Here is a 27,606-nt window from a genome sequence, read left to right as displayed (position 1 = left end):
CCCAAAGGATACCAATAGGTTCCAGGCAAGGCAGAGCAGGCACAAAGTGGGCTTTGAAAGCAGTTTCATTGCGAGTCCAGTATATTTTTGAGGGTAATTCAAACTTACGAGCTAGTGTCTAGATAAAACTAGAGAGCAGGGTCTGTAGAAGCTCTAGATGTGTGTCTTTCCGGGGGTCATCATCACCATCATAGGTATATAGTCTAAGGATATCTAGTTGGCTGCTCAATTTATTAGATGTAAAGAACAAGGAAATCGATCTTATGACACCTTCGCATGGTTTTTTGAAACTATTTACGTAGATCGCCAAGGCCTGAGAGGCTTTTATGCGTGGTCGATCGCTAGAGTTTAGTATTAATCTCGGTGATTTCACCTCGAGCATAGGATGGTTTTATTCTGAGTGGAAATCAAAACACTGAGATTAGTCTAAATGTCTTTATATTTTGCCATTTCTTGTATTATACACAAATTGTCTATCCTGACTCGTTGATCTAAGTTATCAATATATTTCTCTGATAGTGGCGTCAATATCACCTTCGTACAGTTGAAAAAGAAAGAAAGGGAAAAAAAAGACCTAATATAGAAACCATAGATATAATAATAATAATAAACAAGTAAAACGAATCATTCTACATAGGAGAATATTATACTCCCCCTATATCCCCAATCCTGAGACATCTTAGATTCGAACTTCAACCCAATGCAAGAGTGCCCTAAGTTAATGTGAATAACATAGCAGCAGCTAGTTCTTTACAGATCAATCGATGACTAGGATAACTGTGACTGGGGGGAGAATGCTAATCATACTACATTTTCAGGACCCCACTTCTAGTCTTCAACTGAACGTGTTTTGCTGCAACGTATACTTGTTTATTGGGCATAACAAGTAGGGCAACTGGAGAAGCCTCCCCTAGCAGCTTACTGATATGCAACAGTGCTAAGATCGACCACTTATTCTGGTGGTGTAATCTTTTGGTGTTCGTATTGTAACGGAAATTCTACTTCAGGGAAGTATTAGTCAATGGCCCCTGACCATCTTCGCGTTTCGATTTGAGATTTGCTTTAGAGAGCGGGTCTTTGCTCTAGGGAAGATGGGGGATGATGTTTCTTTGACTTACCATTAGATTCTATTGGTTATCTGGAAGTAAAATAAATGTTATACGGGCTAATAAAATTGTATGTCCCTAGGCTGACGACTCTTAAGGTGCTACAATATCGAACGATCACGTACCACTACTAACTAACAAATTCCACATCCCTAGCACTACAATTATATTACGTGCCGTTTTTAAGCCTTCTGGCGCAGCTAGGGCAACATCATAGCATATGGCTGCCGTTATCAGCCTATTATGCACGGTTGGCAACCTCGCTAGATTCTGAACAACTAAAATTCCCTATACCCTCACAAATATCTTCCTGTTCACCATTAGTCGAACAGACAAAAGCAACCCGGCGCTCGCTAGGGTCAGCGATCCAGCATAGAAGATTGCTGGTCGGAACGCCGCAAGACCGGCCTCTGTGTCGCCGTAAGCGACTAGCAGGTATCCGGCGATAGGCGACGCCTACTCAAATGTCAATGTCTGCTTTATAACGGAAAGTATGTATATATGCATGGAACCTTACCAGGAAATAGCCAAAAGTCCAGGATGTCGACAACATAGACATGATATTCGCGAGCTGCCCATCGCCGAACACCGCGCCTACGACGACAGCCATGAGACTGAAGAAACTACCGGAGCCCTTTCCATTGATAATCGCGAAGATAAGAAGCCCGAGGGAAATTGGAAACGGCCAGAGTGCCATTGCACTAACGCCGATAACAGTGAGCGAGAGGATCGTAATGTTGACTGGGCCGAGGAAGATGTCCGCCCCAAAACCCATTCCGATACGGCCGTGCGGAGGCAAAGTTCTTCAAGCCGCGAGTATAGCTGCAGCCACTTGGCTTGAAAAGCCGATTGATGAGATGTACAGCGGAAGTAGGAACGGCGGGACAAAAAGAGGGAAGGTTGCGACGGCCCCCACTAGTAACATGGGGATGAACCTTAGACTACAGAGGAGACGCCTGTTATTTTTTTTATTGTCAGTGAAGAGGATACTGTCGGCCAGATGGGGGTTCTACCATTGTATGCTCGGCACGGCACGCGCGCTTCCTGCAGGCGCTTTGAGGAAATATGATCCTGGGATGCAAATACCCCATGCCCGGCCTCCAAGTATAGAGAAAACAACAGGCATGCCGCTCGTGCAGCAAACAAAAAGTCAAGATAATTCTACCCAAGTACCCAAGTACCTCACAAGAAACGAACGACGAGAAGAAAAAATAATTCAGCCAAGTCAATAGTGTTCCCACCGAAGCCCCTGCTTCCGGTGTACAAATATAGGCATACGGAGCATATCCAACCACCCACAAGAAGATGAAAATATTGTCCAAAGTCCAGCCCTACCTTCTGTCGCAGAAGGCCCGATATCTAGGGTTAGCTCACCTACTGTGTCTTTACTGGGTGACACTTCACTTTCTGCAACGCCGATATCACATTAACTTATCGACTTGAATGGGGAATCCTTTCACCGATACACCAATATTGATGAGAGCAATCTATGAATTACATTGTGCAGCCCTCATCCAAGCATCAATTCTAAGCAGGAAAACCTAGCTAGTCATCAAAATACGGACACCATCGACGGTACACAATACCATCCTGCGACTGATTTCCTCAAGGAAGCTCTAAGTGATAATTTGCATGTTACTTTACCACAAACAGCACATACAAGCCGTCCCGCATCCACTATAGGTCTAGTCAGAGACCTCTCCCAATACCCTGAAGGTTTCGGAGGGACAGGACTTCGTAATCATCCTATCTGGATTCCTTTGTTCTATAACGTTCTCCCCGAGCTTGGGAAATAAAGTTGTCTATGTCGAAGCGCATATATCTTCCTTCCACCCTTATGGCCAAGTTGCTTTCAAGCTTGCTCCGGAGACAATCAGTAAACTGGTCCAGAAACACGGACTAATCTATTCTGAATACCCAGCTACCAGTGACAATGAATGGTATCAGACAGAGCTACAGCTGACGGTGTTACATGCACAATCCAATCAGGCGTTAAAAACTATGTACGTTGCAAGGAAGATAAGTTAATTTTGTTAATCCAATCAGTGGGGAGGTTATTGATATCTTACGGGAACGTCAGATGCCGGCCTATATCTGGACACATGTCGAAACTTTGATGTGGGAGCTTTTCTTCTCTCTGGATTGATGATGGGCTACAGGGATCGTCGGGGAAATAAGCATACATAGTTGGTTGGAAGCCTACACAGGATTTCTTTCAATATTAGCTGGGTGGCGGTATCTGTAATCCTTGGAGCCTTTAAGACTTTAAAGGATACAGAGGACGACACCCAAGTACTACCGGTCAACGTTATTAAGTCAAATATACTGGCACTACTTTCCGCCCTATAAAACATGCTTGTCAATAAACTTTCGAAACCACTGGCTTTTTATTACCGTATTTAGTATTCTGATAAATTAGGACATATCTTACGTTATAATAAACTTAGAAAACCCTAGTTGATCTACTAAAAATTAGTGTCGCCAGGTAGAGTTCAGACTAATGAGTATGTATGCCAAACCTATATTTGGAATCATAATACGGCAGGCCCAAAGAAAGAGCCGAAAAAGGGAGCCCGAAAGCTGGATGAGTAGCCCGAGAAAGACAAGACGATACTAAATCAGAACCCAAAATCCGACAAACTTAAGCCACCATGAGTTCATTGGTGGATTAGTAGTCCTGTGCATGATGATTCTCTTACATTCGCACCCGAAGGTAGCTTGGTGGACTAGCTTCATTCTACTGCTTGTGCATCTATTAGTCGTAGCTCTAGAAAGGAGGAGGTGGCGGAGGCACATGGCGTGGGATCCGGAGAAAAAGCAAAGAAGCCTAATGCAAATGGTGCGATAAGTGATATTCGGCATAAGCATTGAATCAGCACAAGGAACTGACCCTGTATCTTTGGCCGCTTTCGAACTAGGCTAGATAAATCGGTCTACTTTCATTATTTAAATGGTTCCATTATGCCTTCCCTTTATCTCCATAGACTTTAATAGCAAAGCTGACGTCGTCTCCAAACCCCCGATGGTCTAGTTGGATATGGCGTTCGGCTGTAATGGAATATTCACATATAACCGAAAGGTCGCCGGCTCGATTCCGGCTCGGGGGATGAGATATTTTTTTCCAATGCCTAGATTGATCAGTTATAGCCCTTTATAGATTTTAATAACAAAATTGAATTTGTCTTCAAACCCCCGATGGTCTAGTTGGATATGGCGTTCGGCTGTAATGGAGTATTCACATATAACCGAAAGGTCGCCGGCTCGATTCCGGCTCGGGGGAAGCAAGATATTTTTGCTTTTCTCTGGATCAATTAGTTAGAACTCTATCAAAGATATCATTAGATTGTTATCAACCAGATGGTGATAGTGCAGAAAAACAGTGCACAGAACTAATTTTTATATTTATTCTACGGGGTGGCGAGTGCCAGACTGGCGTAACAATCGCACATAACACGAATACCTTGAAGTATTGGCGGAGATGTATTTTGTACGTGTATCTTTTTTACTTTGATATAACTTCCACTTACAATGCAAAGCCCGGAAAGGAAGATTATCTTTCTGGTACTCGGAGAGATTGAATAAATAGAAGTGTTGGAGTCTTGCAACGGTTTTTCTCCTGAGCTCTGGAGCCAGTGGAAATATACAATACTAAAGACTGGTACCGCGATATACTCTATAGATACTATATTCCCCGGTTGACTGTCAGCACCTTGGTTCGTGAACTTCTAAGCTTGCTCTGAATAGAATCGCGTACTGAATTACCGGAAGCGCTCGATATAACCCACTATTACTTACGGGATTTATATATTGTGTTCCACTTCTCAATCGACTTGGAACTCTGTTACCGAATGCTAGAATACTAGAAATACTACTGATGTTCCTATAGTATTCCAGGCATCTGAGATGCTTTTTCTAGCTATCTTTAAAGATAGCCAGCAGGAAGGTAACAAATCAAAATTGAGAGTGTGCTCGAATACTCTTGGGATTATGCAACAAGCCCTCAACAATTTAACTTTACCAGCGACCTAACAAAACAGCGATTATCTACAGTATTTTGTACTATTTGTAGATATAATACAGTCTTTAAGACAGTAGCTGGAGGAGGTTACATTGGAATATATAAGATATTATATCACCTGCTACCGTTCGAGGTATACTGTACACGCGCTGGCATGCCAACGAACACAAGTCTTTTTCAGTACATTTGTACAGACCAAGTCGCAAGGCAAGTAGCTCAGTTTGCTGTACTTCCTTTGAATCTACGGAGTGACACTTTTGGCGGATTAGAATGACAGTGAAGTAAGAAGCTTTTCCTCTCCTTAAATTGAGTAGACGGCTTATAACTTATATTAGGTGATGTACTTGTTTTGAGTGACAAGACAAATTGTGCAAGCAAGGTTCACAACCTCAAGTACTTCACAGTATGTGATCCATTTATTCCTGATCATTTATCAAATCTTGTGATCTAACCTACAATTTTGTTGAACTAGTGGGAAACACCAGACTTCGCATACTTCAACAATCAGTTCATACTACACCTCACCTCGGCCGTCCATAACCCCCTTCCCTCCCGCAAGCTGCTCTCCCCAGGCATCACCTGTCCGGCCATACGAGGCGTACAAGAGGCAACGGTTATCCCCGTCACTGATGTTTTTGACGAACATGGTCTCCAGTCATTGGGCTACGAGACAGACCTCCAACGGTGGTCAGACCCTGCCGCCAAAGCAGCTTCCACGAAACGAGTGGACTACTACACCGATATCGTGGAAGGGCCAAGCCAAATCATCGAAGCCAAAGCGCGTACTGAATCTTACTGGCAGTGGAGCGCCATTAGGTTCGTTCTCGAAAGCTTTGTCCTTCCCTGGACACCGAATCGATGGCGCTCGGCGGCCCGTCGCTTTCAGCTTACCCGCCCCCTGCAACAGTGCGTCGACAGCGTCCTCCCCGATCTCGTTCCACACGCCTTAGCAATGCATCTGCGGATGTGGCCGTCCGATCTATCTTTCGGTCAAGATGACGCCTGCTACCGCGGACAGGTTCCCGTCCTGAAGCATATCTTTTCCAAATGTGATTGGACTGGATCATATTTGTACAACAACGTTCGACGAGTCCAAAAAAGCGATACACAGCCCGTTATAATCGCGACAGACAACAGGGAACACCCCGCCATAGTTGATCTTGTCCGCCGTCTTGGACCCAGAGCACATTTCATGGAGATGACAGCGACATGTACCACTGCCATTCAAGACGCCCATCCTTCTAACGAGACACAATGGCGTATAGCCACATACTGGCCTATCATCGAGGCGGCTGTTATGGTACAGACGGAATCATTTATCGGCTCATTCTGGTCGACATTCTCCCAGCTGGTTGCAATTCGCCGCCAGAGGATACATCGAACATTCTTTGTCCAGAATCGCCTGCAGGAGTTCGTCTGGCGGAACCGATGGATAATAATACTGGCATTTGTTGGGACCCTGAGTTTGAGTGTAGTTAGAACTCCGCGTCGGATTAGGTGAATTTATTCGCTGTATATGTAGCAGTTATCTAATGTGACAATCAGTTCAAGCCCCCAAGTATGCGCCCGCAAATTTAATCATTGAGACAAGATCCATACTTGAGTTTCTTCCCATATTCCGTTCCCAACAAGGACCAACGAGCTATTTTTCAATACCCAATGACTCTTCTATCTGAACCTCGCTGAAGATGTCCCCATGTCCAGTACCCCTATGAGTGCGCTTAGATGTATATAACAATTTCTAAATAGCTGCCCTGGCCTTCGCAACACATTCGATTGCTCTAGTTTATTGCTCTAAAGCGCAAGCTATTCTTTAAAATTAATATAATTTCAAGCGGGCGCTACGTTTCCCATATTTCCATCCCCCACGAGACGTGCTACCGGTTCTCGTGCTCAGTCACTGCCCTAATGAGCCTGCAGGTGTTGTTCCTCGAGGGTCACGGAAACCTCATAACTTGGTGGGCGCCGCGAAAGGCCAGGTAGAAACATTCTTGGAATATTTCCTCATAAATATGTTTTCAGGGATATATGCCCGACTCATCTGAGATGTGACTATTGCTGTTATGGTGGAGTTTGATCACCGATGTTATGTACCTCTTCTTCGACGCATATCTAATTTTCAGTATCCGTCATTACGATCAAGGTGCCCGGGGTTTGATACCACTAGATAAGATTGAGTTAACTATGTAGGGCTAGTGTGGGTATCGTAATGCCAAGGCGGTATGGAATGATGCTTGATATTTCATACAATACATCAGCTGTATTGTCCCATGTCTGTATTTTGATACATGACCAGTCACGGTAATTGTCTATTTCCCAAGTTCCACCACTATCATGCTCTCGTCTCATATGCGAGTTTGTTATGATTGAGGATGCATGAATCATCTTGTTCAAACCTGATAGCGGAAATATCGTATCTTCTTTGGTTATACTAGGCGTCTCGCAGCAAGGCCGTCGGAGCCATAAAGCTTGACTACGTTTTGTACCTAGTCGTCTCGCTAGTAGGGGCTTGGGGCAAAAAGTGTGAAACCCGTGCGAATTTTGAATGACTAAATACTTTCTAATAGTATTAATCAGTTTGAGAGGGAATTAGATTTATACGTTGTTGTATTCCAACCGCGTGGGGGGTTGCTACATGTCCAAAAGCAAGAAGACGGGATGCAAAATATATATCCCCAAATTGTGCATCATGTTTGAGGCACAACAAGCGATCAACATCTATCTACGATTGTCCAACCCGTGTAAATTCCGCTCTGATTGAGCTGCCTCCACATTTACTACCCTATTCTACAATATATGCGATGAGTCGAAGGGGTTTGTATAGTTAACAATGTCAAGATCCTCTCCAGCACTTTCTGATCGAGAAACGAAAGTCGAAAGATGATCGATTAATGTATAGTGCACTCTTGAACCCAAAAGTAGACCCGACAATCACCAATTCAAGGTGCTGTAGTATAGTGGTCAGTACGGTTCGTTGTGGTCCTATGGGACATTCCCGAACAGACCTGGGTTCGATTCCCAGCAGCGCCAAATGGCGCTTAGAACTTGATTGGTCCTCCTTTTTTGTTTTCTTTTTTACTTCTTTTTTACTTCGTTCTCTTGATTCGGTCGGACTGCTGAGATTGAATCCAGTAAACAGTGCTCATCTTGTCTTGGCGATTTTCGTGGTGTTTCTCGCTACATGTTTTTTGGCAAGCTTTACATCAAAATCCGCTCCAAACTCCATCAATCCTAGATATCCCTGTAATATACTACTAGTAAGCTATATTGCGCTTTATGTACCGATAATTGCTAGATATACGAAACAAATATTTCTATCGTATAAGCATATACCCGGCCTCCAGCCAATCATATTACTTGACGGGTAGAGCCTTGCGATCTACTCCGTCCTGCAGGTCGTTTTCGAGTCTTCCCTCACAGACGCCCTGACTATCTTCACTTGACTATTCAGATTTCATGAACCCCTCGCCGATTCACACATAACTGTAGTATACAATATTACCACTCTACCGCTCAACACCGATTAACCATAAACATATATCCTAGAGACTCCAATCCCACAAAATGAGCACCCAACAGCGTCCATTCACCCCAATCCAATACATCCCCGCCAAAGAAAAGGACTCAATCCTGAATCTACCCATCTCGACCCTCTCTGCCGTCGCCCACGAACCCCTCCCCAAAGGAGGCAACCATTGGAGCATCTACCTCTCCACCAGCGATACAGACTACATCCGCTTGGACATGACCCCCTCATACACCGTCCCGGCTACGGTTAATCCCGGCGGCTCTAAGGGAACCCTCATCGTCAGCCGCGTGGATGACCTCCGCTTAGACACGGCAACTAAAGTCGTACCACTTGATGTCCGGGGAGGGTTGAAGGTCATAGATTTTGTCGATTTGCTCGTGAAGGAGAAACGGTATCTTTATGAGTTTAACGATGCAGGACAGGGATGTCGGTTCTGGGTGCATCATCAGATCGGTCTTTTCTGGGATGAGGGGTTGATCGTAGATAGTGGACAGGTGGAGGAGGCCAGAAGGGCGATTCTTGTGATGTATCCAGAGATGGTGGAGTATGGACTGGTTGTTGGGGAGTATTATTCTTAATTTTTCTTTTTTCTTTCTTTTCATTTATCGGTCCTGGTCATTACATATTCACCACTGTACATGATGATTGTCTACTTTATATTCATGGCCAAGTCCAACCGTGACTGGGGGCTCATGACCAGTTGAAAATTAGCCCTAACACATTGAAATGAATCACTCCTCTTTAAGTCTTTCAGTGTCTCCATATCCCCTATTCATAATTTCAATATCATCCATCGATATCTCCCCGCGAGCTACCTTTTCTAATACCTCAATAACGAATTTCGTCTTCGGATTAAAGTCATCCGCAAACTTCAGAAACCGATCCACAACCCTGAGACATGAGGCACGAACATTTTCCTCCAACAATGCACCCGAATGCATACCCTCCCCACGAAATCGTACCGCTGAGGATACACCATGGCTGTACCGATCAACCACAGTCCACTGAACCTGAACACCAAATCCCATAACTACTTTCTCCTGTAAAGAGACACCATTGTCAAGATTGGTGAATGTAGCTTTGAATTCAAGAGTAGCAGATTTAACAGCGACCGTAGTAGCAGCTACATTGCCATATATGACTTTGACAGTCATTGACGGCCAGATCTGCTCGGCCAATAGGCGGTGATTGTGTAGTATCTCGATTGTTTGATCAAGAGAAAGGCTATGGGGAATTTGGTAGTGTTTCGCGCCTCGGTCGACATTTGTGTAGAAGTCTATTATGGTGTGTTAGTATGTATTTTATGGGTAAAGAGGTGGCTGGGCTTAAGTTACATGAGGACATTATGAGAGTATGTGCAAGGAGTTTTTGGTCGTGGACTGGGGTTGGCCTTGTTTATACCACTGTTGGGTGGGAGCGCTAATCGTGCTAAGCCCCACTCAGGCGCGATCACTGATATCATCCTATGTTAGGTCGAAGAGTGATGGGGGTTAATAAAGTAGTATGTGGTGTCTGGTCGAGAATATTCTTACGCACATTCATATTTTAGCAAGTTGACTCTACCAAGTATATCTTCTAAAGACTTAATGGAGGTAGGATATAAAAGTGAATATGGGGATCAAAAAGTCGCTCCAGTAATAGCCAGTATTGGAGCAATGGTTCTTGGAATACCAGCTACTCGGCACTAAGATCATTATAGGGCCGAGCTATTGTTGCCTCAGATAACCATTGTTTACAATGTACTGGTTACAGACGGTCGTGATGAGAAAATCACCATGACTTAATATCACTACATTGTGACACACTATTCTAGCACTATCTATTTGTACCCAGTCGGCCAATCTTCAGAAATCGAAGAAAGAAACTTGGAAAACACAAAGCTGTGAGTAGTTTCTAGACGGTATTGCACGAAGATGTACTTTTGACCCTTCACGATGTGTCCAAACCTAATTGCAATCCTGAACAAACTTTCCTATCCCTTGTCCGGATTTACTATATACATATCCCATCTTATAGGACCTTTGACAGAGACTAATCATAATAGCTACTATGCCGCGCAGCCTGCGTCAGAATGAGCATAATTTGCTGCAAGGTGAGCTCCTCATGAATGACTTCGAATGGGTACGCGGGACGCTCGAAGCGTGCCTTCTCCAAGCGAACCTCTCTTGGAGCAGGCAATGACGGTAAGCAGCGATCAAGTAAAATTGCTGCTTGTAAGATGCTCCCTTCATCTTTTGTGTTTGCGAGTACCCCTCGCGTGAATCCCGCGACAGGCTCATGAGACTCATCTTCCGGGTTTGGTTTGTTTTCAATCAAGACGATTTTAGTTCCCTCCATAAGAAACATCGCATCCCCCTCATTGAGCTTACCCGCAGTCACACAGCAGTCATATGGCCCCAGGGCCAGCAAAGGGCCGCAGTTATGGGCGGACAATTGAGATTGTATCTTCCCAACCATGAGCTCGGAAATGACCTTGTCCCGCAGTTCTTGTCGAAGGTGCTCATCCAATTCGAAGGTAGTGTAGTTGTCCCTCTTATTCCATAGTTTGCACCAATCACATAATAATGGATGTGACTTGCTTACATGCCGAATGTGTCCAAGATGCGTGAGCCCAACCTCGAAAATGAGATTACAGATTCTGTCTGGAATACCAACATCCCATGTACAATCAGGGACATGGTGCAGTTTTAAAATATTGAAAATACGAAGCGCATGTTCCAATCCAAGGGTGTATGGCATATTACTGAGCAGCTGGACAAAAATATTGACCGTCGTTGCCGAATAATCTGGCATAACCCTCAGGCCTCGACCATTCTCCTGCGTTTTTGCAAGGCCAAGCAGACCATAGACCCGATCGCGGACATCGCGACATTGAGCCTTCCCAAATTCAAACATGATGTTGTCTATCCTTTTGTTCAAAATACTGTCCCCCCGATCTTTCCTGTTTAAATTACTGAGCATCCTCCTTGTATGTAGCCCCATGGGCGAACTGCCAAGTTGTGTATCCACTCCAGTATGCTCCCCAAGAACAATGTCTCCTTTGACCGCAGTTGTTAGCCTCCTGAATGACGACCATGGTGTGGACTTCGAGCCACAGAAGACAATCGCATCCCGTGCAAGGAATAGCTCCTGGATAACCCACAGTCTTGTCCAGTAAGAACGCCGATACAACATATCAAGCGCGTTTCCGCTTGATCCCTGCAGGTCTATCGTCTTTTGATTTCCCACTGCACATATGTCGAAAATGAGGTCGGAGTCGGCGGTTCCAGGCCCCAGCCAGACTAGAACCTTCTGTGCCTGACGGTATAGATCACCCATGCGCTGCACCTGGGCGTTACGCTCTGGGATGTTGTCTTGATTTATGCAGATCGCGTCCGCGAAGAACAGTATATCTTTTTGCTTACTGCCAGCTAGAGCCCCCAGAAAGTCGTATAAGCTGTCTCGGATGAGGAAGGGGCAGTCGTTGATGAATATTGTTCGATCAGCTGTGCCAATTCCCCACTCGTAAGAAAGTGCATTGTATACGGGTTCGTCTGAAAATTTGTACACTCCTAAGGTAAATCTGAGGGGCTCAGTGGCCGCCGTATCTTCGAACTTAAGAAGGCGAATATAATGTGCGTTTGTTGGAAGCGCCGTGTGGACGAACGTTGAACCATCATAAGCCATCATAAAAGGGGGTCTGCTCCCGTTGAATTTGAAATAGGAACTGGGTATGCTAGAAACAAAGGACCGTCTCAGCAGTGGTGTAGTGTAAATGTCCTGAATAAAAGAGATGTGTTTATGGACCTTTTTAAATGTGAAATATAAAGGGCCACTTGTCAGCGGGGCTATGCATGCGGGGTTGTGGATCATATGGTGGCTATAATTTAAGTACTAGCCAGCGATCTTCAGATCGCTCGCTTCTACTATAGTAGCATATCAGCATTCCCTGTTCCATAAAAGGCTAGTGATGCGTTGAATGAATAGTGTGAGGCTGAAGCACGGGCATCCTGCGCCGCGTCCCAACAATCCCCCGCAGGTATGCACTGAATGAGCGACAAAAGCCCTATAGGGACGCAGATTGTAATCTATGAATAAGGGTAGCCTGTATGAGCCTGACGCTGCTTGTATGAAACTCAACAGTCTTCGCCAATACCCTGAACGGAGCAGTGAAAGTAGGACAACTCACGCATTTGAAGCTACATTCGCCTGCTCACTCATGACGAAGGCTTACAGGTGAAGTTTGAGTGAAAGTAGCGAAGGCTTTGTATCAAGATTAGTTAGAGAACTTACTAGGTAGTTTTAGGGTGTAATTTGTAAATGACAAAGAATGATATCTGTACTTGATCATCTATGAGTCAGAGTTTACTTATTAACGCACTCATTATGAGTTTCAGTTCCTCCACCATCTCACTTATATTATTGAAACTGTTATGGCCACTAAGCAAGATTCTCATGAGAACTACATTCGGATTGGATCAGGAGCCTGTGGTACTGTCCGGGCTAGAAGTCTCAACGGCCCTGCAATCAAGCGAGAGGATGGAGGGCCGTCCAGATTACTCGCAAGCGATTTTGTGATGCACAATCAAGCACTTGATGCTTTCCTCGAGTTATCAGGCACTAAAACCAGTAACCGGAACCAACTCATACGGCCTCAAGTCCGCATCCCACAATGTCATAGTTTCCTGACCCACTTTCAGAATATCAATCTTGGGATCAATATTTTTTCTTAATTAGACAGTCTATCAAGCTTCTAAAAATTAGAATAGTTCATAATTATAGAACAGATAGGACTACAGTGAAAATCCAGAAATAGCAATAGAAATAGATCAATAGATTAATAGATATAATTATACCTGAACTCAACTATATATAATAGATAGATTATATTAACCCCAATATCGCAGGTGGCGGTAAATATGGATAGTCGGGAATTCTACCAGTCGGCGCAGACCCAATAAATTTTACAGCCAAACCAGTCTGCACTATAATACGGTTTTCTAACGGTTAAACATGCTCCAAAATGAATACCGAATATAATGGGATCGGACGGGAAAACCGGTGAAATTTGAGCCGGATTGGACTACAGTGGCCCACGGGGATGTATGTCGACTGCCAAATGGATGCACCGTTGACCCTAAACCCGGCCCGGAAAACGGGGGTCCATCCCATTCTCCCTTCTCGGTTGGAATCTAGATTAAAAAATAAGTTAAAAAATTAGAAAAATTCTAACACTGGATTTATCAAGGTTGACCCAGAAATGAGTCAGTTTAAGGGTATATGACGTCTGGACCGCCGTATACCCCCCCTATACGTGTCGTGACTACAAGTAGGAAGTACCCCCGCCAATACCAATTTAGATATGACATATATAGATGTAATAGGCCTGGGGGATTAGCTTCAGTAATGGATACTCATCTCCTTTCTGGATATTTTTAGTACAGATTAATTAACTATATGGCCATTTAAAAATATAATACTCTTGTTCATAAGCCTTTAGTAGGTAGGATATACCTTGCATATATTTGTAAACTCTACTACAACTTCGCCTTTGTCAGAAATCCTAAGCATAACCCCATACATTTATATAGACAGTGTACATTAAAATAATTACTTTCTAAGCGGCTTTCCTTCGCCTATTTTCTAAGGGTAACAATTAGTCACCCCTGCCTTGATCCTTCTGAATGTAAAACTAGTGTACATCAAGGTGGATTACTCATAATTGCGATATCGCTAAACCGATGGAGTTTCTAGCCCATTGTGTACGGTCATCTTCGCCTCAGCAATCCACATTGTCTAATCTGGAATCAATGTGTGATTATGGACCTGGAAGAAGTAATCCGGAGCCTATAGGAAAGCGGGACAGGAGGCGGACACTAAGGCAAAAGATATGCGAAACGCTCTGGAGCATCTATATAAAGTTTGAGCTGGGAGCGAGGATCGATACACCATGGTTATATTTGGTAGTGCGGAAGCTTTTGCGCGGCATTTGTTACTTTATGAATTTCTATGATTGTCAAGCTCGATTTATGGAATGATACCCTTCAACTGTAGGCTGTTGGGCGTAAATCGGTTCTATATCTGGTTTCCATCAATCGGTTATACCTTATTTACGCGCCTCAAATCGAACCGGTAGACTGTGAACGACCCGCAAACTCATATCAAACTTAACGCCCTCGGAAAGGGCAAGCTCGGCCCGATCTCTTGCTGCTTCCCAGGTATCTGCAGAACCTCCAAAGCTGCTGCCGTCGCCTTCTTCATCTCTGGTAAGCAGGCTCACCGACAACGACTTGAATATGATTGCTACGGAGGCGCACAATTCTGCCAGAGCAAAACGATACCCCAGGCATGCTCGGCTGCCCTCCGCAAATGGAATAAAGCTACCGGGAATTGGGTTCAGAAATTTGTTTTTGGCACTATCTGTCGTTTGAATCCACCGTTCGGGATCGAAGTCAGATACTGCGAACGGCCGCTTCATGCGATTGTTAGAAGCTATCGAGTCTGTACTGGATTCCCGACGTGGCCAATATTGTGGATGGCGATGAGTGGCACTGGTATTCACAAAAGCAACTGTACCCGGTGGCAAGGGATGGACCTGGCTATCGATAATAATAGACACCGGAGGTCCTGTCGGGGGTACATATTTTGGAATCACCGGCAGAACAGTGAAAAGACGCAAGGTTTCGTTGATCACGGCCCCTACGAGACTGTTCATCAACGGATTGAAGTGTGCATCATAGGTCCACTGGTCGGGTGGTGTGTCCTGGAGGATTCGATCGAGATCGGCTTGCATAGTGCGTTGGGTGATGGGGTGACAGGCCAGAAGCAATATGATAAAAGTGAGCGTGTTGGCATTGGTTTCATGGCCGGCGAATACAAAATTCCAGATATTACCAATTACCTGGTCCTGTCTAAGCACAGCTGGACTTCCATCCGCGGCTGGGAGCCCAGCTTGAACGAGAAGCTCTAGAGAATAAGACGTCAGAAGTTGGCACCGGTAAGTTAGGGCGTTCAACATACCTAGGATACTTGAAGAGTTATTTGATGAGGTGGGAGGCTTTTGATGGAGTTCTGCCACCTTCTTTTCCTTCATCTCTTCCATGTAGCGATGCATTTCTGCAAATGCTGTGGCCGCCTGACGATGGGTCTTAAAAGGCGACATTCCTAATTGATTCAAGGTTGTTAAAAATCCACATCAGGTAAATCCAAGGGAATCACATACGGAGAAGCGCATGTGGACACAGAAATACGGTTGTATAGTTCTCCAGCAAGGTGAACACAGCTTCACTGTAGGTCATGCGATGTGTGCCCTGCGGCTTGTCTTTACATTGCAATATATTTACCAGATCTTCTTGGGTTTCGGCCTGATTGCAAAAGCGACTGAGTAGATGGAGTGAGAGTTTGGCGGATAGAGTTCGTAGCTGACGATAGGCCGCCGGCTGTCTCAACGCTTGTAACAATTCTGTACCTCCCTGGACAGCGCCAACAAACACGTCCCGCATGGTCCCCTCGGTAAAAAATGGGGCCACGGTGCGACGGTATAACCGCGCCTCTGCTCCATCAGCCGCTGTTAAAGTCGGGCCAAATATATTCAATAGGCCCATTAAATGCGCTGGTTTTCCAAGCCGACTATTTTGGAAGAGCTGCGACGCTACAGCGGCGTCGCTAGTATAGAGGATCATATCGCTGGGCGAGACGGCCAGAAATGTGTCTGCTCCGACACGCCGGAACGGTTCATAGCCATTGTGCCATCCCTCGTTAAAAAGAAGCAGTGGAAGCCATTTCTCCGTCCACCATTCAGGCAGAGCTTTCAGAAAAGGGAGGAGCATCGGTTGAGTCAACAGCCAGGGAGCGCCGAGCATGGAACAAGGGACAATCACATAGTGGAGGCCCGTCGCTCGAGCCCGAGACACGTTGACAATCAACGTGGCCAGGCACCAGACCGTCCAGACGATGGTGAAGACACCCACGGAAACCAGAATGTTGGGGGAGAGTAACGCCATAGCTTTGGGGAGGGAATCTGCACGGGGCTGATACAGAGAAAATTGAATCTCCCCAGGCGGAAAATGGGAATCAATGTCAATCGGATTTAAATAAAGCGACTACTGTGTGTGCGCAAACAGGGATGTCACGTCCTGGCTCACGCACACTGCCTCACCGGGTAGGGTTAGGCCTCGTTCCCTCTGCATGATAACACAGCCGCGGACAACTAGCGTACTCTGCAGCGGGGCCAAAAGTCCCGGTGCTTTCCCCTCCCGTATTACTCTTATTTTAATTTAGGATGATGATTCTGATTGACTATGCGAGACTTGGTAATATGTTGAATATGTTACATTCCAGCTATTTTGGCCCCAGCCTTACCCCTCCTTTATGAAGACTAGGGTGGAGTGGAAGGGAATATTTCAATTGAAAACCAGAACCCCAAGCATCCACTGCCTATCCCTCCCGGTGCATGTTCTATCGGGGTGTTTTCGAATTGGGAGTATCCTTCGGCTGAGACAAGAAGGGCGGCATGAGCTCTGCTCCACGGGCTTCGAGCCCATCCCTAATATCGACTGCCCTACTGGCCGTCGCGATCATCTTCCCTATCCTGGCGACTCTCGCCGTCGCGCTTCGTATCTGGTCGAATACTTATAAGGCCAAGCGGCTATTTGCAGACGACTATGTCATTATGATGGCCCTACTCTGTGCTTGGGGGGTCCCCATTGATGTTTACGTGGCGGCCGGGCTCGGGGGGATTAACGAGAGTACCTTACCCTCGCTTGAAGCCGCGAGGGTCTTTCTCAGGGTTCGTTCATTCCCCGGCCAGATCTGCCAGGCCATGACGATAGCTGACATTGCTCCCTAGGCCCTTTGGATTGAGATATTCCCCCTGATCGCAAGCTTGGTTCTTGTCAAGATTTCTATTCTCCTCTTCTACCGAAGGATATTCGTGACCCGCTGGTTCCAGTTCGCCGTTTGGGCCTATATTGCAATTCTGCTCGCGTGGGGGATTGCTTGCCTCGTAGTATGCCTACCCCTTCCCACGCCGATCCAGGAATCTCCGAAGGAACTGACAAAACTATAGGCCCACACGGTGGCCGCGAACCCAGTCACCGCAGTGTTTAACCCACTGGCTGGCAATCCACTTCGCTACAACTACAACCATTTTACCATCGCAGTGACGGGAATGAGTATGTGTTTCGATTTGATCGTACTCTGCTTTCCCATTCCTGTGATCCATCGTCTCATGATATCCACTCGGCAAAAGGTCCAACTGGCGGGCATTTTCTGGCTGGGTATCTTGTAAGTGGGGCTTGCGCATCAAGCTTCCCTGACCAAATGGTGCAATGCAGACTGATATTATGATCCAGTTGCTGCGTTGCCTCGATTATTCGTTTCTATTACGTCTACACCGAGGTCTACGAATCCACGAGCTCCACCGGCACGAACCGCTACGCAACCGTGACTCCTGGCATTACATGGGGAACGATTGAGCCCTGTACCAGCGTGATCGCTGCTTGCCTCCCGACCTACGGACACCTATTCAACGCCAGCTGGAATATTCCCAGCTGGGCTCGAAGTTTGTGGAGTCACGTTGCCAAGAGAGATACTCTCCGTGGCGATCACAGCAGGGGCTCTGTTCGGAAATCTACGATAATCCTCACGAGTACTGACTCATCACATGACTCCAATCAATCAAACCGTGGGCACCCCTGGCAGCGGTTAGAACGTAATAGAGGTGATGGAGACATGGAAATGGGAAATCTCACCTTCAAGGATCATGTCCCCTGGGCGAGTGATGCGCAGCCAATGAGTATCCACGTCTCGCAGACTTTTACGCGGCAGGAACGGCCGGCCTCACCTCGGGACACTACGACACAGGGCAAACCCATGGGATATGAAGGCATGTTCTAACTGTGAGGAGCGGTGACAGGGTATGACCGAAGGGTAGGCGCTCTGCAGAGTTTGAAACAGGTGAGAAACACTGTGTATATCATTATGTAGGAAGATATGATGCGTTCTTGGTACTATTTCAAGGCTTCTCCATAAAACGAAGGTATCGTATAACACTCTACCGCATAGATCCCCCGATCCTTTCAAGCAACCAGATATTCTCTTCACCAACAGCACGGGGGCCTGCCACTAGAGCTTGATCACTAGGGGTACAAATTTGGGCCCCAACCGTATGCAGATATACTCAGTCCAGGATCCACCATACGGCCCGTGTTTAACGACCGAGCTTCGTTAGCCCGCCCCATGTTATTTGCTATCCGTCTGTCAGATTGTGGGCTTGTGCACCGGTCGGCCTGTGGTGAGTCGTATCCTTATGCAGGGGAAAGTCTGTCGCCATCCCATTCCTCCTATCATCGTCGTGAATGGATCCAACCCTTCGACGAATGACCAGAACCAGAGGGTCTTACTATCTCGCACAAGATTACCCTTCGTGCATTAGGCCTGGCGGGGGTTATTAAAGGACCTCCAATCATTTTTGTCCGACGAACAAGCCGTCAGGCGCACCGCTCGTGATGTATTTCCAGTATTTCCGGCAGAATTTGGAAGAATTTTATGTTTGGGCCATTGAATGACCACACGCAGTGGGGCACACTAGATCACAGTAACCGTTTTATAGTACTGTCCTTCAATACCTGGAGACTTCTTCTCGCATCTGAGAGTGGCTTAGGGCGATTGTCTAGATTTGGGTGGTACTCGAAATATCTCTATCTCCTATTCCATTCCCAGCAGTCGATTCCAATGAAGTAGAACCGACGCAAGATGGGCTTTGGCGGCTGAATCTCTACGCGCCTTTCTTCACCTCCTTGTCATTCAACACAGAGATCACTTTCGCGACAGATGGTCGTGCCACCATGGCATTCTGCCAGCGGGTAAAGTGCGGAAATTCTTCTGGGTCCCAGGCATGCTCGCCGGTCCGACTTGCCATGAAAAAGGGAATCTGGAGGTTCCACATCACAAATGCCAAGTCTGCATACGTGCATTTATCGCCAACCAACCATTCCTTCTCACTCAGCACAGTGTTCAAAACCCCGGCGACTCGCTTGACTTCTGAGCCATATCGTACTTTAGCCGATTCGGGAGCTTCCCCATACGTTTTCTCGTGGAATATATTGAACCTGTCCGGGACATCCATTAGCACTTGGGTGGACGACAATGCCTGGATTTTTGAACTGTGCCTGGGCCTCATTGATTACATACCACGCAGCCTGACCAAAGTAGGGCCCCTGACCCGACGCCTGGAAAAATGACCACTGGGTCAACTGGTACTTTTCGGGAAACTCAGTGTAAGTGAGCTTGCCGTCTTTGTCATACGTGTCGATGAGGTACTTCAATACAACGGTGAACACCTATACCAATAGTGCATTGTTCAGATAGTCTTACCTGAATAATGGCACCGGATTCCCAGAGCTTCAGCCCGGTATTAGGATCAATGATCGCTGAATTCAGTTAGTTTAAAGCTCCTCTGGTGGATTAACAGTCCTTGTGCATCAGCAATACCGGGAATCCGTCCGTTGGGGTTCACATCGGTGAGAGGCGGCTTTTTGAACTCATCCAATTCAACATATGAGGTCTCGTAGGGCAGGTCGAGCTCCTCAAGTATGACCAGTACTTTGGCGGGATTTGGAACGTGATCTGGATAGAATTGACTCTCATTAACTCGTCTGCTCGAAGCTACTAGAGACCACTGCGCAAAATTTGGGGAGGGGGGAATCACCTCTCCAGAAGATCTTGATTGGCTTTAGGTTCGACATAGTTACAACTATTCCTTTTTTTTTGTTTTTTTAGAAAAGAACAGCTGGGAAACAGAACGGTGAACAACGAAATGAAGGAAAATGAGGATGAGAAGTCTTCGTACAGGTTGAGATAGTAAAAGTAGACTGTCTGCCTAAGCCCCGCGAAATTAATTAGTTAGCCTTGTATTCGCGGAAATTACACCATATAGACCAATCTGCCGATTGACAGGGATCCCCTCAAGACATTGGCTAATGGAGGCACACTTTTGATACCCTCGCCTATCAGGGCATTGCAGATGCCAGAGCCGTGGAATAAGCCCTGTCAAAGGTAGACCTCGCCATATTTCTTTATTGGGGACCCATGGGTTACCCAAAACCCCGCCATGAATCCAGACATTAATAAGTGTATATGTGCTATCTATATATATTACCGTTATTTTTTTTTTCTTGGCGGGTTTTTGGGTTAGGGGTCGAAACTTAACCCGCGATTTGGCAAAATCTGGCCAAAAGTACTCGGTGTCGTATCCGTGAACACTAGACCAAGGGAAGGAAGTCGGAGTGAGCGAGTCAAGCAAACCCACTTTAAGGGTTATGCCCCACCGTTATATGGTGCCCTCTAACTGGCCCGTAATCAACTCAACCAATTTTCCAGACATTGATCTTCTTTTCTGGCACTCGTTGGCGTGTTACATCGCTTTACCAAGGAGGGACTAAGATATAGCGGTACCTTTGGTCCGACTTTTCGAGTCATACACCTTATACCGCTATATTGTTGTACCTAGGGAAGGCTCGAGTAAAATACCGACCCGGGCAGCATCTATCAGCCCTTGCTATATAATAATAGAAAGGAAGGAACTACATATAGGATCTACATCAAACCCCCATATCTCCCTCGTCTACAGAGTGTGTGCCTTGAGGACGATCCCGCCTCCAACATGGCCAGCGTACGGTGCGTTGAGGGTATGGACAAGACTGTGGGATCCGGATCCATGACCGTTGTAATAATATTTCTCAGGGATCGGGATCCCCTTTGGGACATCTGGTCAGGTTACATTGCAGCTGAGCTAAGGAGTCTCCACTGGGCAAGCCAGCTTACAAATACTTAGTTTTTCGCCGATCCGAGCTTGTTTTCCAGGGCCCGGGCCGCAAGGATCGGATATCGCGGAAGGAATCCCACACCCCACACCAATGAGGATGGCCTGTGTTGTGCCCCCACCGTTTGTTCATGCACTGGAGGTATTATGACCACGCACCCTGGGATGGGGGCCAGTGGTATAATTAGATCTGTCGGGGTCTCGAGGAGCAGCTGGCCGACATTGTGTGTTATTCGGTTGGCTGCTAGTGCGCCTACCATTTCGTATCCAGTATAGCAGTAGAGAAAGATAAGGCGATTCTTCACATGATTGTATCTTGAGAAGTGACTGTATTAACCGAGGGTCTCAATAGAAATCAGAGACGGGGATGGTAAGAATTCACCGTACGTGAAAATACATTGTATCTGTCATAGATATGTATCGTTATTTTGGTTCATTGAGAGCTTTTGTCTGTAGCTAGCAATTGTGATAGAGCAATATGAATGAGGCAGCTCCCCTATTCCTTTAGCCTCTGCTGTTCAGTCAGTATCGATCCTTGAACCTGGAAACAAAACAAAAAAACAATGGAAAGAAAAAGAAAAGAAGAAAAGGAATCATCCCCTTGGAACCAGACAATGGCAGCCGAAAAACGTCAGAAGAAGACTGGTGTAGAGCCCCCCAACCTTATCGAAAGGGCTCAGCAAGTGGTGAACATAATCTCTCATGGCTGTGAATTGTCGAGTGGTTTCGGTGGATTTAGTTTGTCGTTGTATGATACGGCTTGGGTGTCCATGATCACCAAGCCCGATGCTGTGGGGGCCCGTCAGTGGGCTTTTCCAGAGGCGTTTGCGTATGTTCTGCGCCAGCAACAGGACAACGGTTCCTGGGGGATCAATGCATCGCCTGTTGATGGGATTCTCAATACTATGGCGGGCCTGCTGTCATTGCTAGAGCACCATGCCGTGGAGACTGCCCAATGCAGCGTTGGTAGTGATATAGGGCCCGCCGATTATGAAGAGAGAATCTCGCGTGCAATCAAATCCTTATCCGATGCACTGAACAGTTGGAATGTGGAAGCTACCCTTCATGTGGGATTCGAGATCCTGGTCCCATGTCTTCTCCAGCAATTGGCACAGAGAGGGGTCAGCCTGGATTTCCCCGGCAGACAGGATCTCATCAAGCTTCATCAGCAGAAACTGTCAAAGTTCAGACCGGAAATGGTCATCTCGAAACAGCAAACCACCCTGCTCCATTCACTGGAAGGGCTGATTGGCAAGGTGGACTTTGAAAAGCTGAAACATCATTGCACGGAATATGGAGGCATGATGGGGTCTCCAGCTTCGACAGCAGCATACCTTATCTACTCTCCAGTGTGGGACGAAGCCGCCGAAAAGTACCTTCACAATGTGGTGGAGAGATGCGGATCCTGCGGAGGCGTCCCCAGCGGATTTCCAACGCCAGTTTTCGAAACTTCCTGGACAATATCAACGCTGCTGGCCAGTGGTTATGCAATTGAGGACTTTGCAAGGGAGGGCATCGAAGCTATCACCACTTATCTTCAACGTCTCTTTGAAAAGCAACACGGATTACTTGGATTCGCCCCAGGCTTTGTACCAGATGCGGATGACACAGCTCGGTCTCTCCTCGCTCTGTCATATCTGAAGGTCCCAATGGATCCCTCTTCCTTGGTGAGGTATTTTGAAGCCCCGCGCCATTTTCAAACCTATAAACTAGAGCGGAACCCCAGCTTTAGCGCAAATGCCAATACTCTGTTGGCTCTGTTGCAGTCATCGTGCCCTGCAACCTATGTCCCACAAATTGAGAAAACCGCCAATTACCTGGTCTCCTGCTGGGAGGGTGGAGAGTTATGTGATAAGTGGAATCTGGCCTCGGAGTATAGCGAAATGCTTCTCGTGAATGCATTAGTTGAACTCGTTGCCGCGTGGAGTAAAGGTGATTTGACCAAGTTGTCGACAGAACTTGTTACGACGAAGATCCCGATTGTGCTCTGCCAGCTATTGTCAAAGGCACTGGTTCACCAACACGAGAATGGTTCATGGCACAACTCCGTGGAGAGGACTGCCTACAGCATACTTCTTCTTGCCTACATACTGAGACTACCATGGCCAATATCGCTCCGTGAGCTTGTTGACACCTCGTTGCTCAGAGGAAGAGACTATCTGCAGCAGCACGCAAGTGAGTGGTCCGAGGGCGATTATATCTGGATTGAGAAGGTCACTTACCGACTGCCTACGCTCGCTGAAACATATACCCTTGCGGCAATGAAGGTTCCAAGGGAGGAGGCCGCCTGGACTACCGAAGTCAAACAAATGTTCACTCTCCCGGAGAAGAAAGGTAGAGCTATGGCAGCCGTCTTTGGACAGCTACCTACCTTTCGAGATACCCCTCGGCGCACAATGCTCTTAGCGATTACAGAAGCCCATTTTTATTCACGAGCCTTGCGGAAAATCCGACTTGATATCTTCCCGCGAGACAGGATGAGGATGACAAAGGACAAATACTTGGATTTTATTCCAGTAGCGTGGACCAGTATTAATACTATATCTGGTTTTCCTCTCTCGAGTGAGACCATGTGGGACATGATGGTCATCTCCATGCTCAACTATCAAGCGGATGAGTACATGGAGTCCGTAGTGGGAAGCCTCCCAAAGCCATGCTTGCGTGAACTCAAATTGGAGATCCGCAATGCGTGTCTCGATGAGGACCTATCTACGGAAGACATATCCGATGTGTTTATGAAAGATGACCAACTGCCTGGGTGGATACCATCCCCGCAGACGGAAGAGAGTCAGAGCCAATCCCCCTCTCCGCATCTTTCCGAGGTGAGTGAAGTGATTCTAAAATATATCAGACATGTACGGTATCATCCATGTGTGATAGTATGCCCCGCGGCCACGCAGCGCGAAGTCGGCAAGGAACTAGATAAGTTTCTTCATGCACATATGGCGCACAATGCGGATAACTCTCGTCTCCGCAATAGTGATACCACTAGTGACAATCTTTGGAGTCAATCCTATTTTGATTGGGTTCGGACCACTGGCGCCATAGACACGAGTTGTCCTTACTCATTTTCATTCTTCACCTGTCTCATCAGTCGCCAAGGACGCTCCTGCATATCTTCCGCTAAACAGAGATATTTTGCCCGCGCGTTGGCTTTGCATCTAGCCACGATGTGCAGACAGTTTAACGACTATGGGTCTCGGCTTCGAGACCTCCAGGAGAAAAATCTCAACAGCCTCGATTTTGCCGATTTCAATGGGGATGGCCTCTCTAGAGGGCAAGATCAGCACAAACAGGATCTGATGGAACTTGCTGAGTTTGAGAGGTCATGTATGCAGGTTTGTTTTGCACACCTATCAGCTGAGACCAGTGCCACCACAACGGCACAAATCCAAGTGTTCATCAAAGTAACCGACCTGTTTGGCCAAATATACGTTGCGCAGGACATTGCCAGTCGCTTGAAAACCTAGACCGCGGCTAGTGCGCAATCCCCTACAATTTTGCAGTGGTTTTGGTTTCGTCGGTGTTTTGTTCTTCCCGGTCATGAACCTTGCGATACCGCGTATCGAGGAAGTATGTATTAGTGTATTTCATGCCATTACGTGATACGCACTCGCATACGCTATTGCCCCTAGAACTGCAGATAAGATTATAAGTAAGATTAGCTCCAAAGCGCCAGCTTCTTGATAGCGCTGCTGTAGATGTTACATTGCAGGCTTCGGGTCTGCAGGGGCCGTCACATTAACTCGCTCTCGTCCGTATTGCATATCTCTAGCGCCAACAGATAAGGGGGCTGAAAATGTGTTTAGGGGATTGGGTGCATAGGGAAGTTAAACCAGCGTCAAGCTAACTGTGTTGGATATTGGATTGATATGAGTAAGGGTCCCGGTCGTCTATCAAGTGGTAGCTACGTACACGGAGACATTGGGAATTAAAGATGTGTGATATTCCGCGGGCACTCCATTCTCTGGAAGATCCAAACCCACGCCTCCTTGTTATTCCCGTTGGTCTGCTGCTACGCCATTCGTCAACATGGCGAATACGACCCATGCTTTGCTCGACGCCCATCAGACAGATCTCTTACCTGACGATGCGTTTTTTACGTCCATCCTAGCCGTTCTGGCCATGGCGATTATACCATACCTTCTTTCCTCGGGATGGAGTAAGCTCTTTGGGTATCAAGTGCCTATAGTTGGCATCAAGTCATTTTGGGAGCCCATCGTGGTCTCCAATTTCCGTTTTTTCCTTCACGCAGAGGAGGTTTTAGCAGATGGATATCGCACCGTAAGTCCTATATTTCCTCCGTCCGAACCGCGGCTGATCATCTGGGGTCCAGTGTAAACACAAGATCTTTCAATTTCGCCGGGCCGACACGGACATGTTGGTCTTGCCGTTCAAATATGTCGATGATATACGGAAGTTACCGAATGATGTGGCGAGCCCCACGGTTGCCCACGTCCATAATTTGATGGGGTCTTCTACTAATATGCACATCATCCTGCGCAATAACCTTCACTTCCGCACCCTCCAGCTCAAGCTGACTCCCCATCTCAACACTCTCACACATCCCATGCAGGACGAGGTGAACTTTGCGATAGAGCACGAGCTCACCAAATCAGAAGGTGCGTGTAACATACCCCACAATCACCGCGTAAACAAGAACAAGAGTTCACTAGAACACAGATGAGTGGGTGACCATCAAGCCTTACCATACACTCCTCGACTTCGTGGCCCGCGTCAGTGCGAGGATCTTCCTTGGGAAACCTCTCTGTCGGGACCCTCAATGGCTGGAGATTTCGACGCAGTTTACTGAAAATGGTATGATACACCTCGAAATATATTTCTGTATTTGATATATATATTTGGGTCAACTGCGAAGTGCTCATCATGGAACTTAGTGTTTGTTTCTCTCGTCTTTCTTCGTCTCCTGCCCGTGTGGACCCATAAGATTGTAAGCTGGTTCATGCCTTCGTCATACAGGGGCACTGCGTATATCCGAAAGGCGAAGAAGCTTCTGGTCCCTGAAATTCTTCGCCGCCGGGAGAACGAAGCAAAAGGAATTGAGGAGCTTGCGGAAAATAAACACAACCTGTTGTCCTGGATGATGGAAATTGCTACGCCACAAGAAAGCGACCCGGCTTCGTTGGCTCACCTCGAGGTCGTGATGTCACTTGCATCTATCCATACATCTCAGATGAATGCGGTTCATGTGTTGTACGACCTTCTGGCACATCCAGAATGTCTCGAGCCGATCCGCGAAGAGATTCGTGACGTGATCAAAGAAGTAGGTCCGTGGATGACCTGGGAGAAGCCAGCATTTTCGAAACTTCGCAAGCTCGACTCCTTCATGCGTGAGTCCCAGCGGTTCAACCCCCCCACGCTTCTTTCCATGCACCGCGTCATGCTGCAAAGAACTACGCTCTCGGATGGAACTGTTTTGCCGAAAGGGGCCCATATCAGCATGGCAGTCAATGCGATTCAGAACGACCCCGACGTGACGCCTGACCCTGAGGTCTTTGACGGGTTCCGCTACTATAAACTCCGTCAACGCGAGGGCGAGGCACATCTCCATCAATTCTCCACCACTCAAGATCGGATTCTGAATTTTGGTCACGGTCCAAACTCCTGCCCCGGCCGCTTCTTCGCCAGTCTGGAGATTAAAGTCATTCTGGTCCGTCTTCTCATGGATTATGAATTTAAATTCAAGCGGGGAAATGAACGACCCGAAAATTTGCGGGCCCATGAATTCATTTTCCCCAATCCAGACGCCGAAATCCTGATGCGCCGCCGTCCTGCTTCTGAACGGCTGGAAATATGAACCCAATGATTCTCGATCCATGAGGCACGGGGTCGTATTTACTCTTGATCATGATGAACGGCGCAAAGAAGGGGGGGAGAGGGTTGGAGTTGGGGGTTGAGGTTTGGGCGGAAATACCGAAATATAAAAATAAATTACGTATACAATGAGAATCTTGATAAGGAATAGAGGCCATCGTGGCCGTGCATTATTTCATCTTGAGTTCGGGTTCGACGAGTGGAGCCCTAGATTTTTCGCCCGACTTCCTCCATTGAACTCGCAGACCAACCATACTCCTAAGCAGATTGGTGATTGTGACAGAGCCACGAACCCAAGAATTGCAAATAACTATTT

The 27,606-nt window shown here is 46.8% G+C and overlaps 10 protein-coding genes and 3 non-coding genes across 13 annotated transcripts; 8 read left to right on the top strand and 5 right to left on the bottom strand.

Moving 5' to 3' along the window:
• Positions 1–1,394: 1,394 nt before the first annotated feature.
• BDV38DRAFT_283157 (uncharacterized protein) lies at positions 1,395–1,881 on the bottom strand (the record flags this gene model as incomplete). The annotated part of the gene is made up of 2 exons (XM_032059981.1): positions 1,395–1,562; positions 1,624–1,881. The coding sequence occupies 2 exons, from the start codon at positions 1,879–1,881 to the stop codon at positions 1,395–1,397; spliced, it is 426 nt and encodes a 141-aa protein (XP_031913382.1).
• Positions 1,882–4,122: 2,241 nt separating this feature from the next.
• Positions 4,123–4,213, top strand: BDV38DRAFT_t130. Its single transcript has one exon. It is a non-coding gene; the product is annotated as a tRNA-Tyr (tRNA).
• Positions 4,214–4,295: 82 nt separating this feature from the next.
• On the top strand, positions 4,296–4,386 carry BDV38DRAFT_t131. The gene has a single exon. It is a non-coding gene; the product is annotated as a tRNA-Tyr (tRNA).
• A 623-nt stretch (positions 4,387–5,009) lies between these two features.
• BDV38DRAFT_283156 (uncharacterized protein) lies at positions 5,010–6,625 on the top strand (the record flags this gene model as incomplete). Its single annotated transcript, XM_032059980.1, has 3 exons — positions 5,010–5,049; positions 5,460–5,527; positions 5,597–6,625. 3 exons carry the CDS (start codon positions 5,010–5,012, stop codon positions 6,623–6,625), a joined length of 1,137 nt encoding a protein of 378 aa, XP_031913381.1.
• Positions 6,626–8,067: 1,442 nt separating this feature from the next.
• BDV38DRAFT_t132 lies at positions 8,068–8,154 on the top strand. The gene has a single exon. It is a non-coding gene; the product is annotated as a tRNA-His (tRNA).
• Positions 8,155–8,557: 403 nt separating this feature from the next.
• Positions 8,558–9,231, top strand: BDV38DRAFT_293093 (uncharacterized protein; the record flags this gene model as incomplete). The annotated part of the gene is made up of 1 exon (XM_032062166.1): positions 8,558–9,231. The coding sequence occupies exon 1, from the start codon at positions 8,689–8,691 to the stop codon at positions 9,229–9,231; it is 543 nt and encodes a 180-aa protein (XP_031913380.1). The 5' UTR covers positions 8,558–8,688.
• A 153-nt stretch (positions 9,232–9,384) lies between these two features.
• BDV38DRAFT_283154 (uncharacterized protein) lies at positions 9,385–9,997 on the bottom strand (the record flags this gene model as incomplete). Its single annotated transcript, XM_032059979.1, has 2 exons — positions 9,385–9,929; positions 9,988–9,997. The coding sequence occupies 2 exons, from the start codon at positions 9,995–9,997 to the stop codon at positions 9,385–9,387; spliced, it is 555 nt and encodes a 184-aa protein (XP_031913379.1).
• A 675-nt stretch (positions 9,998–10,672) lies between these two features.
• Positions 10,673–12,319, bottom strand: BDV38DRAFT_293090 (HET domain-containing protein; the record flags this gene model as incomplete). Its single annotated transcript, XM_032062165.1, has 1 exon — positions 10,673–12,319. The coding sequence occupies one exon, from the start codon at positions 12,317–12,319 to the stop codon at positions 10,685–10,687; it is 1,635 nt and encodes a 544-aa protein (XP_031913378.1). The 3' UTR covers positions 10,673–10,684.
• Positions 12,320–14,738: 2,419 nt separating this feature from the next.
• Positions 14,739–16,672, bottom strand: BDV38DRAFT_293087 (cytochrome P450; the record flags this gene model as incomplete). The annotated part of the gene is made up of 3 exons (XM_032062164.1): positions 15,855–16,672; positions 15,653–15,796; positions 14,739–15,598 (listed from the first exon to the last, which is right to left on the bottom strand). Exons 1-3 carry the CDS (start codon positions 16,633–16,635, stop codon positions 14,739–14,741), a joined length of 1,785 nt encoding a protein of 594 aa, XP_031913377.1. The 5' UTR covers positions 16,636–16,672.
• Positions 16,673–17,144: 472 nt separating this feature from the next.
• On the top strand, positions 17,145–18,529 carry BDV38DRAFT_271428 (uncharacterized protein; the record flags this gene model as incomplete). Its single annotated transcript, XM_032057315.1, has 4 exons — positions 17,145–17,420; positions 17,481–17,639; positions 17,700–17,917; positions 17,986–18,529. The coding sequence occupies 4 exons, from the start codon at positions 17,145–17,147 to the stop codon at positions 18,527–18,529; spliced, it is 1,197 nt and encodes a 398-aa protein (XP_031913376.1).
• Positions 18,530–19,409: 880 nt separating this feature from the next.
• Positions 19,410–20,379, bottom strand: BDV38DRAFT_283150 (glutathione S-transferase family protein; the record flags this gene model as incomplete). Its single annotated transcript, XM_032059978.1, has 5 exons — positions 19,410–19,743; positions 19,826–19,953; positions 20,009–20,064; positions 20,126–20,260; positions 20,343–20,379. The coding sequence occupies 5 exons, from the start codon at positions 20,377–20,379 to the stop codon at positions 19,410–19,412; spliced, it is 690 nt and encodes a 229-aa protein (XP_031913375.1).
• Positions 20,380–22,069: 1,690 nt separating this feature from the next.
• BDV38DRAFT_293075 (terpene synthase family protein) lies at positions 22,070–24,939 on the top strand (the record flags this gene model as incomplete). Its single annotated transcript, XM_032062163.1, has 6 exons — positions 22,070–22,504; positions 22,535–22,937; positions 22,977–23,298; positions 23,335–23,368; positions 23,402–23,573; positions 23,604–24,939. The coding sequence occupies 6 exons, from the start codon at positions 22,070–22,072 to the stop codon at positions 24,923–24,925; spliced, it is 2,688 nt and encodes an 895-aa protein (XP_031913374.1). The 3' UTR covers positions 24,926–24,939.
• A 548-nt stretch (positions 24,940–25,487) lies between these two features.
• On the top strand, positions 25,488–27,285 carry BDV38DRAFT_293073 (cytochrome P450; the record flags this gene model as incomplete). Its single annotated transcript, XM_032062162.1, has 4 exons — positions 25,488–25,739; positions 25,792–26,077; positions 26,139–26,273; positions 26,354–27,285. 4 exons carry the CDS (start codon positions 25,488–25,490, stop codon positions 27,271–27,273), a joined length of 1,593 nt encoding a protein of 530 aa, XP_031913373.1. The 3' UTR covers positions 27,274–27,285.
• Between the last annotated feature and the right edge of the window lie 321 nt (positions 27,286–27,606).

This window comes from Aspergillus pseudotamarii, assembly GCF_009193445.1.
Source record: "Aspergillus pseudotamarii strain CBS 117625 unplaced genomic scaffold BDV38scaffold_28, whole genome shotgun sequence".
Taxonomy (NCBI): domain Eukaryota; kingdom Fungi; phylum Ascomycota; class Eurotiomycetes; order Eurotiales; family Aspergillaceae; genus Aspergillus; species Aspergillus pseudotamarii.
This window is presented reverse-complemented; position numbering and strand designations above follow the sequence as displayed.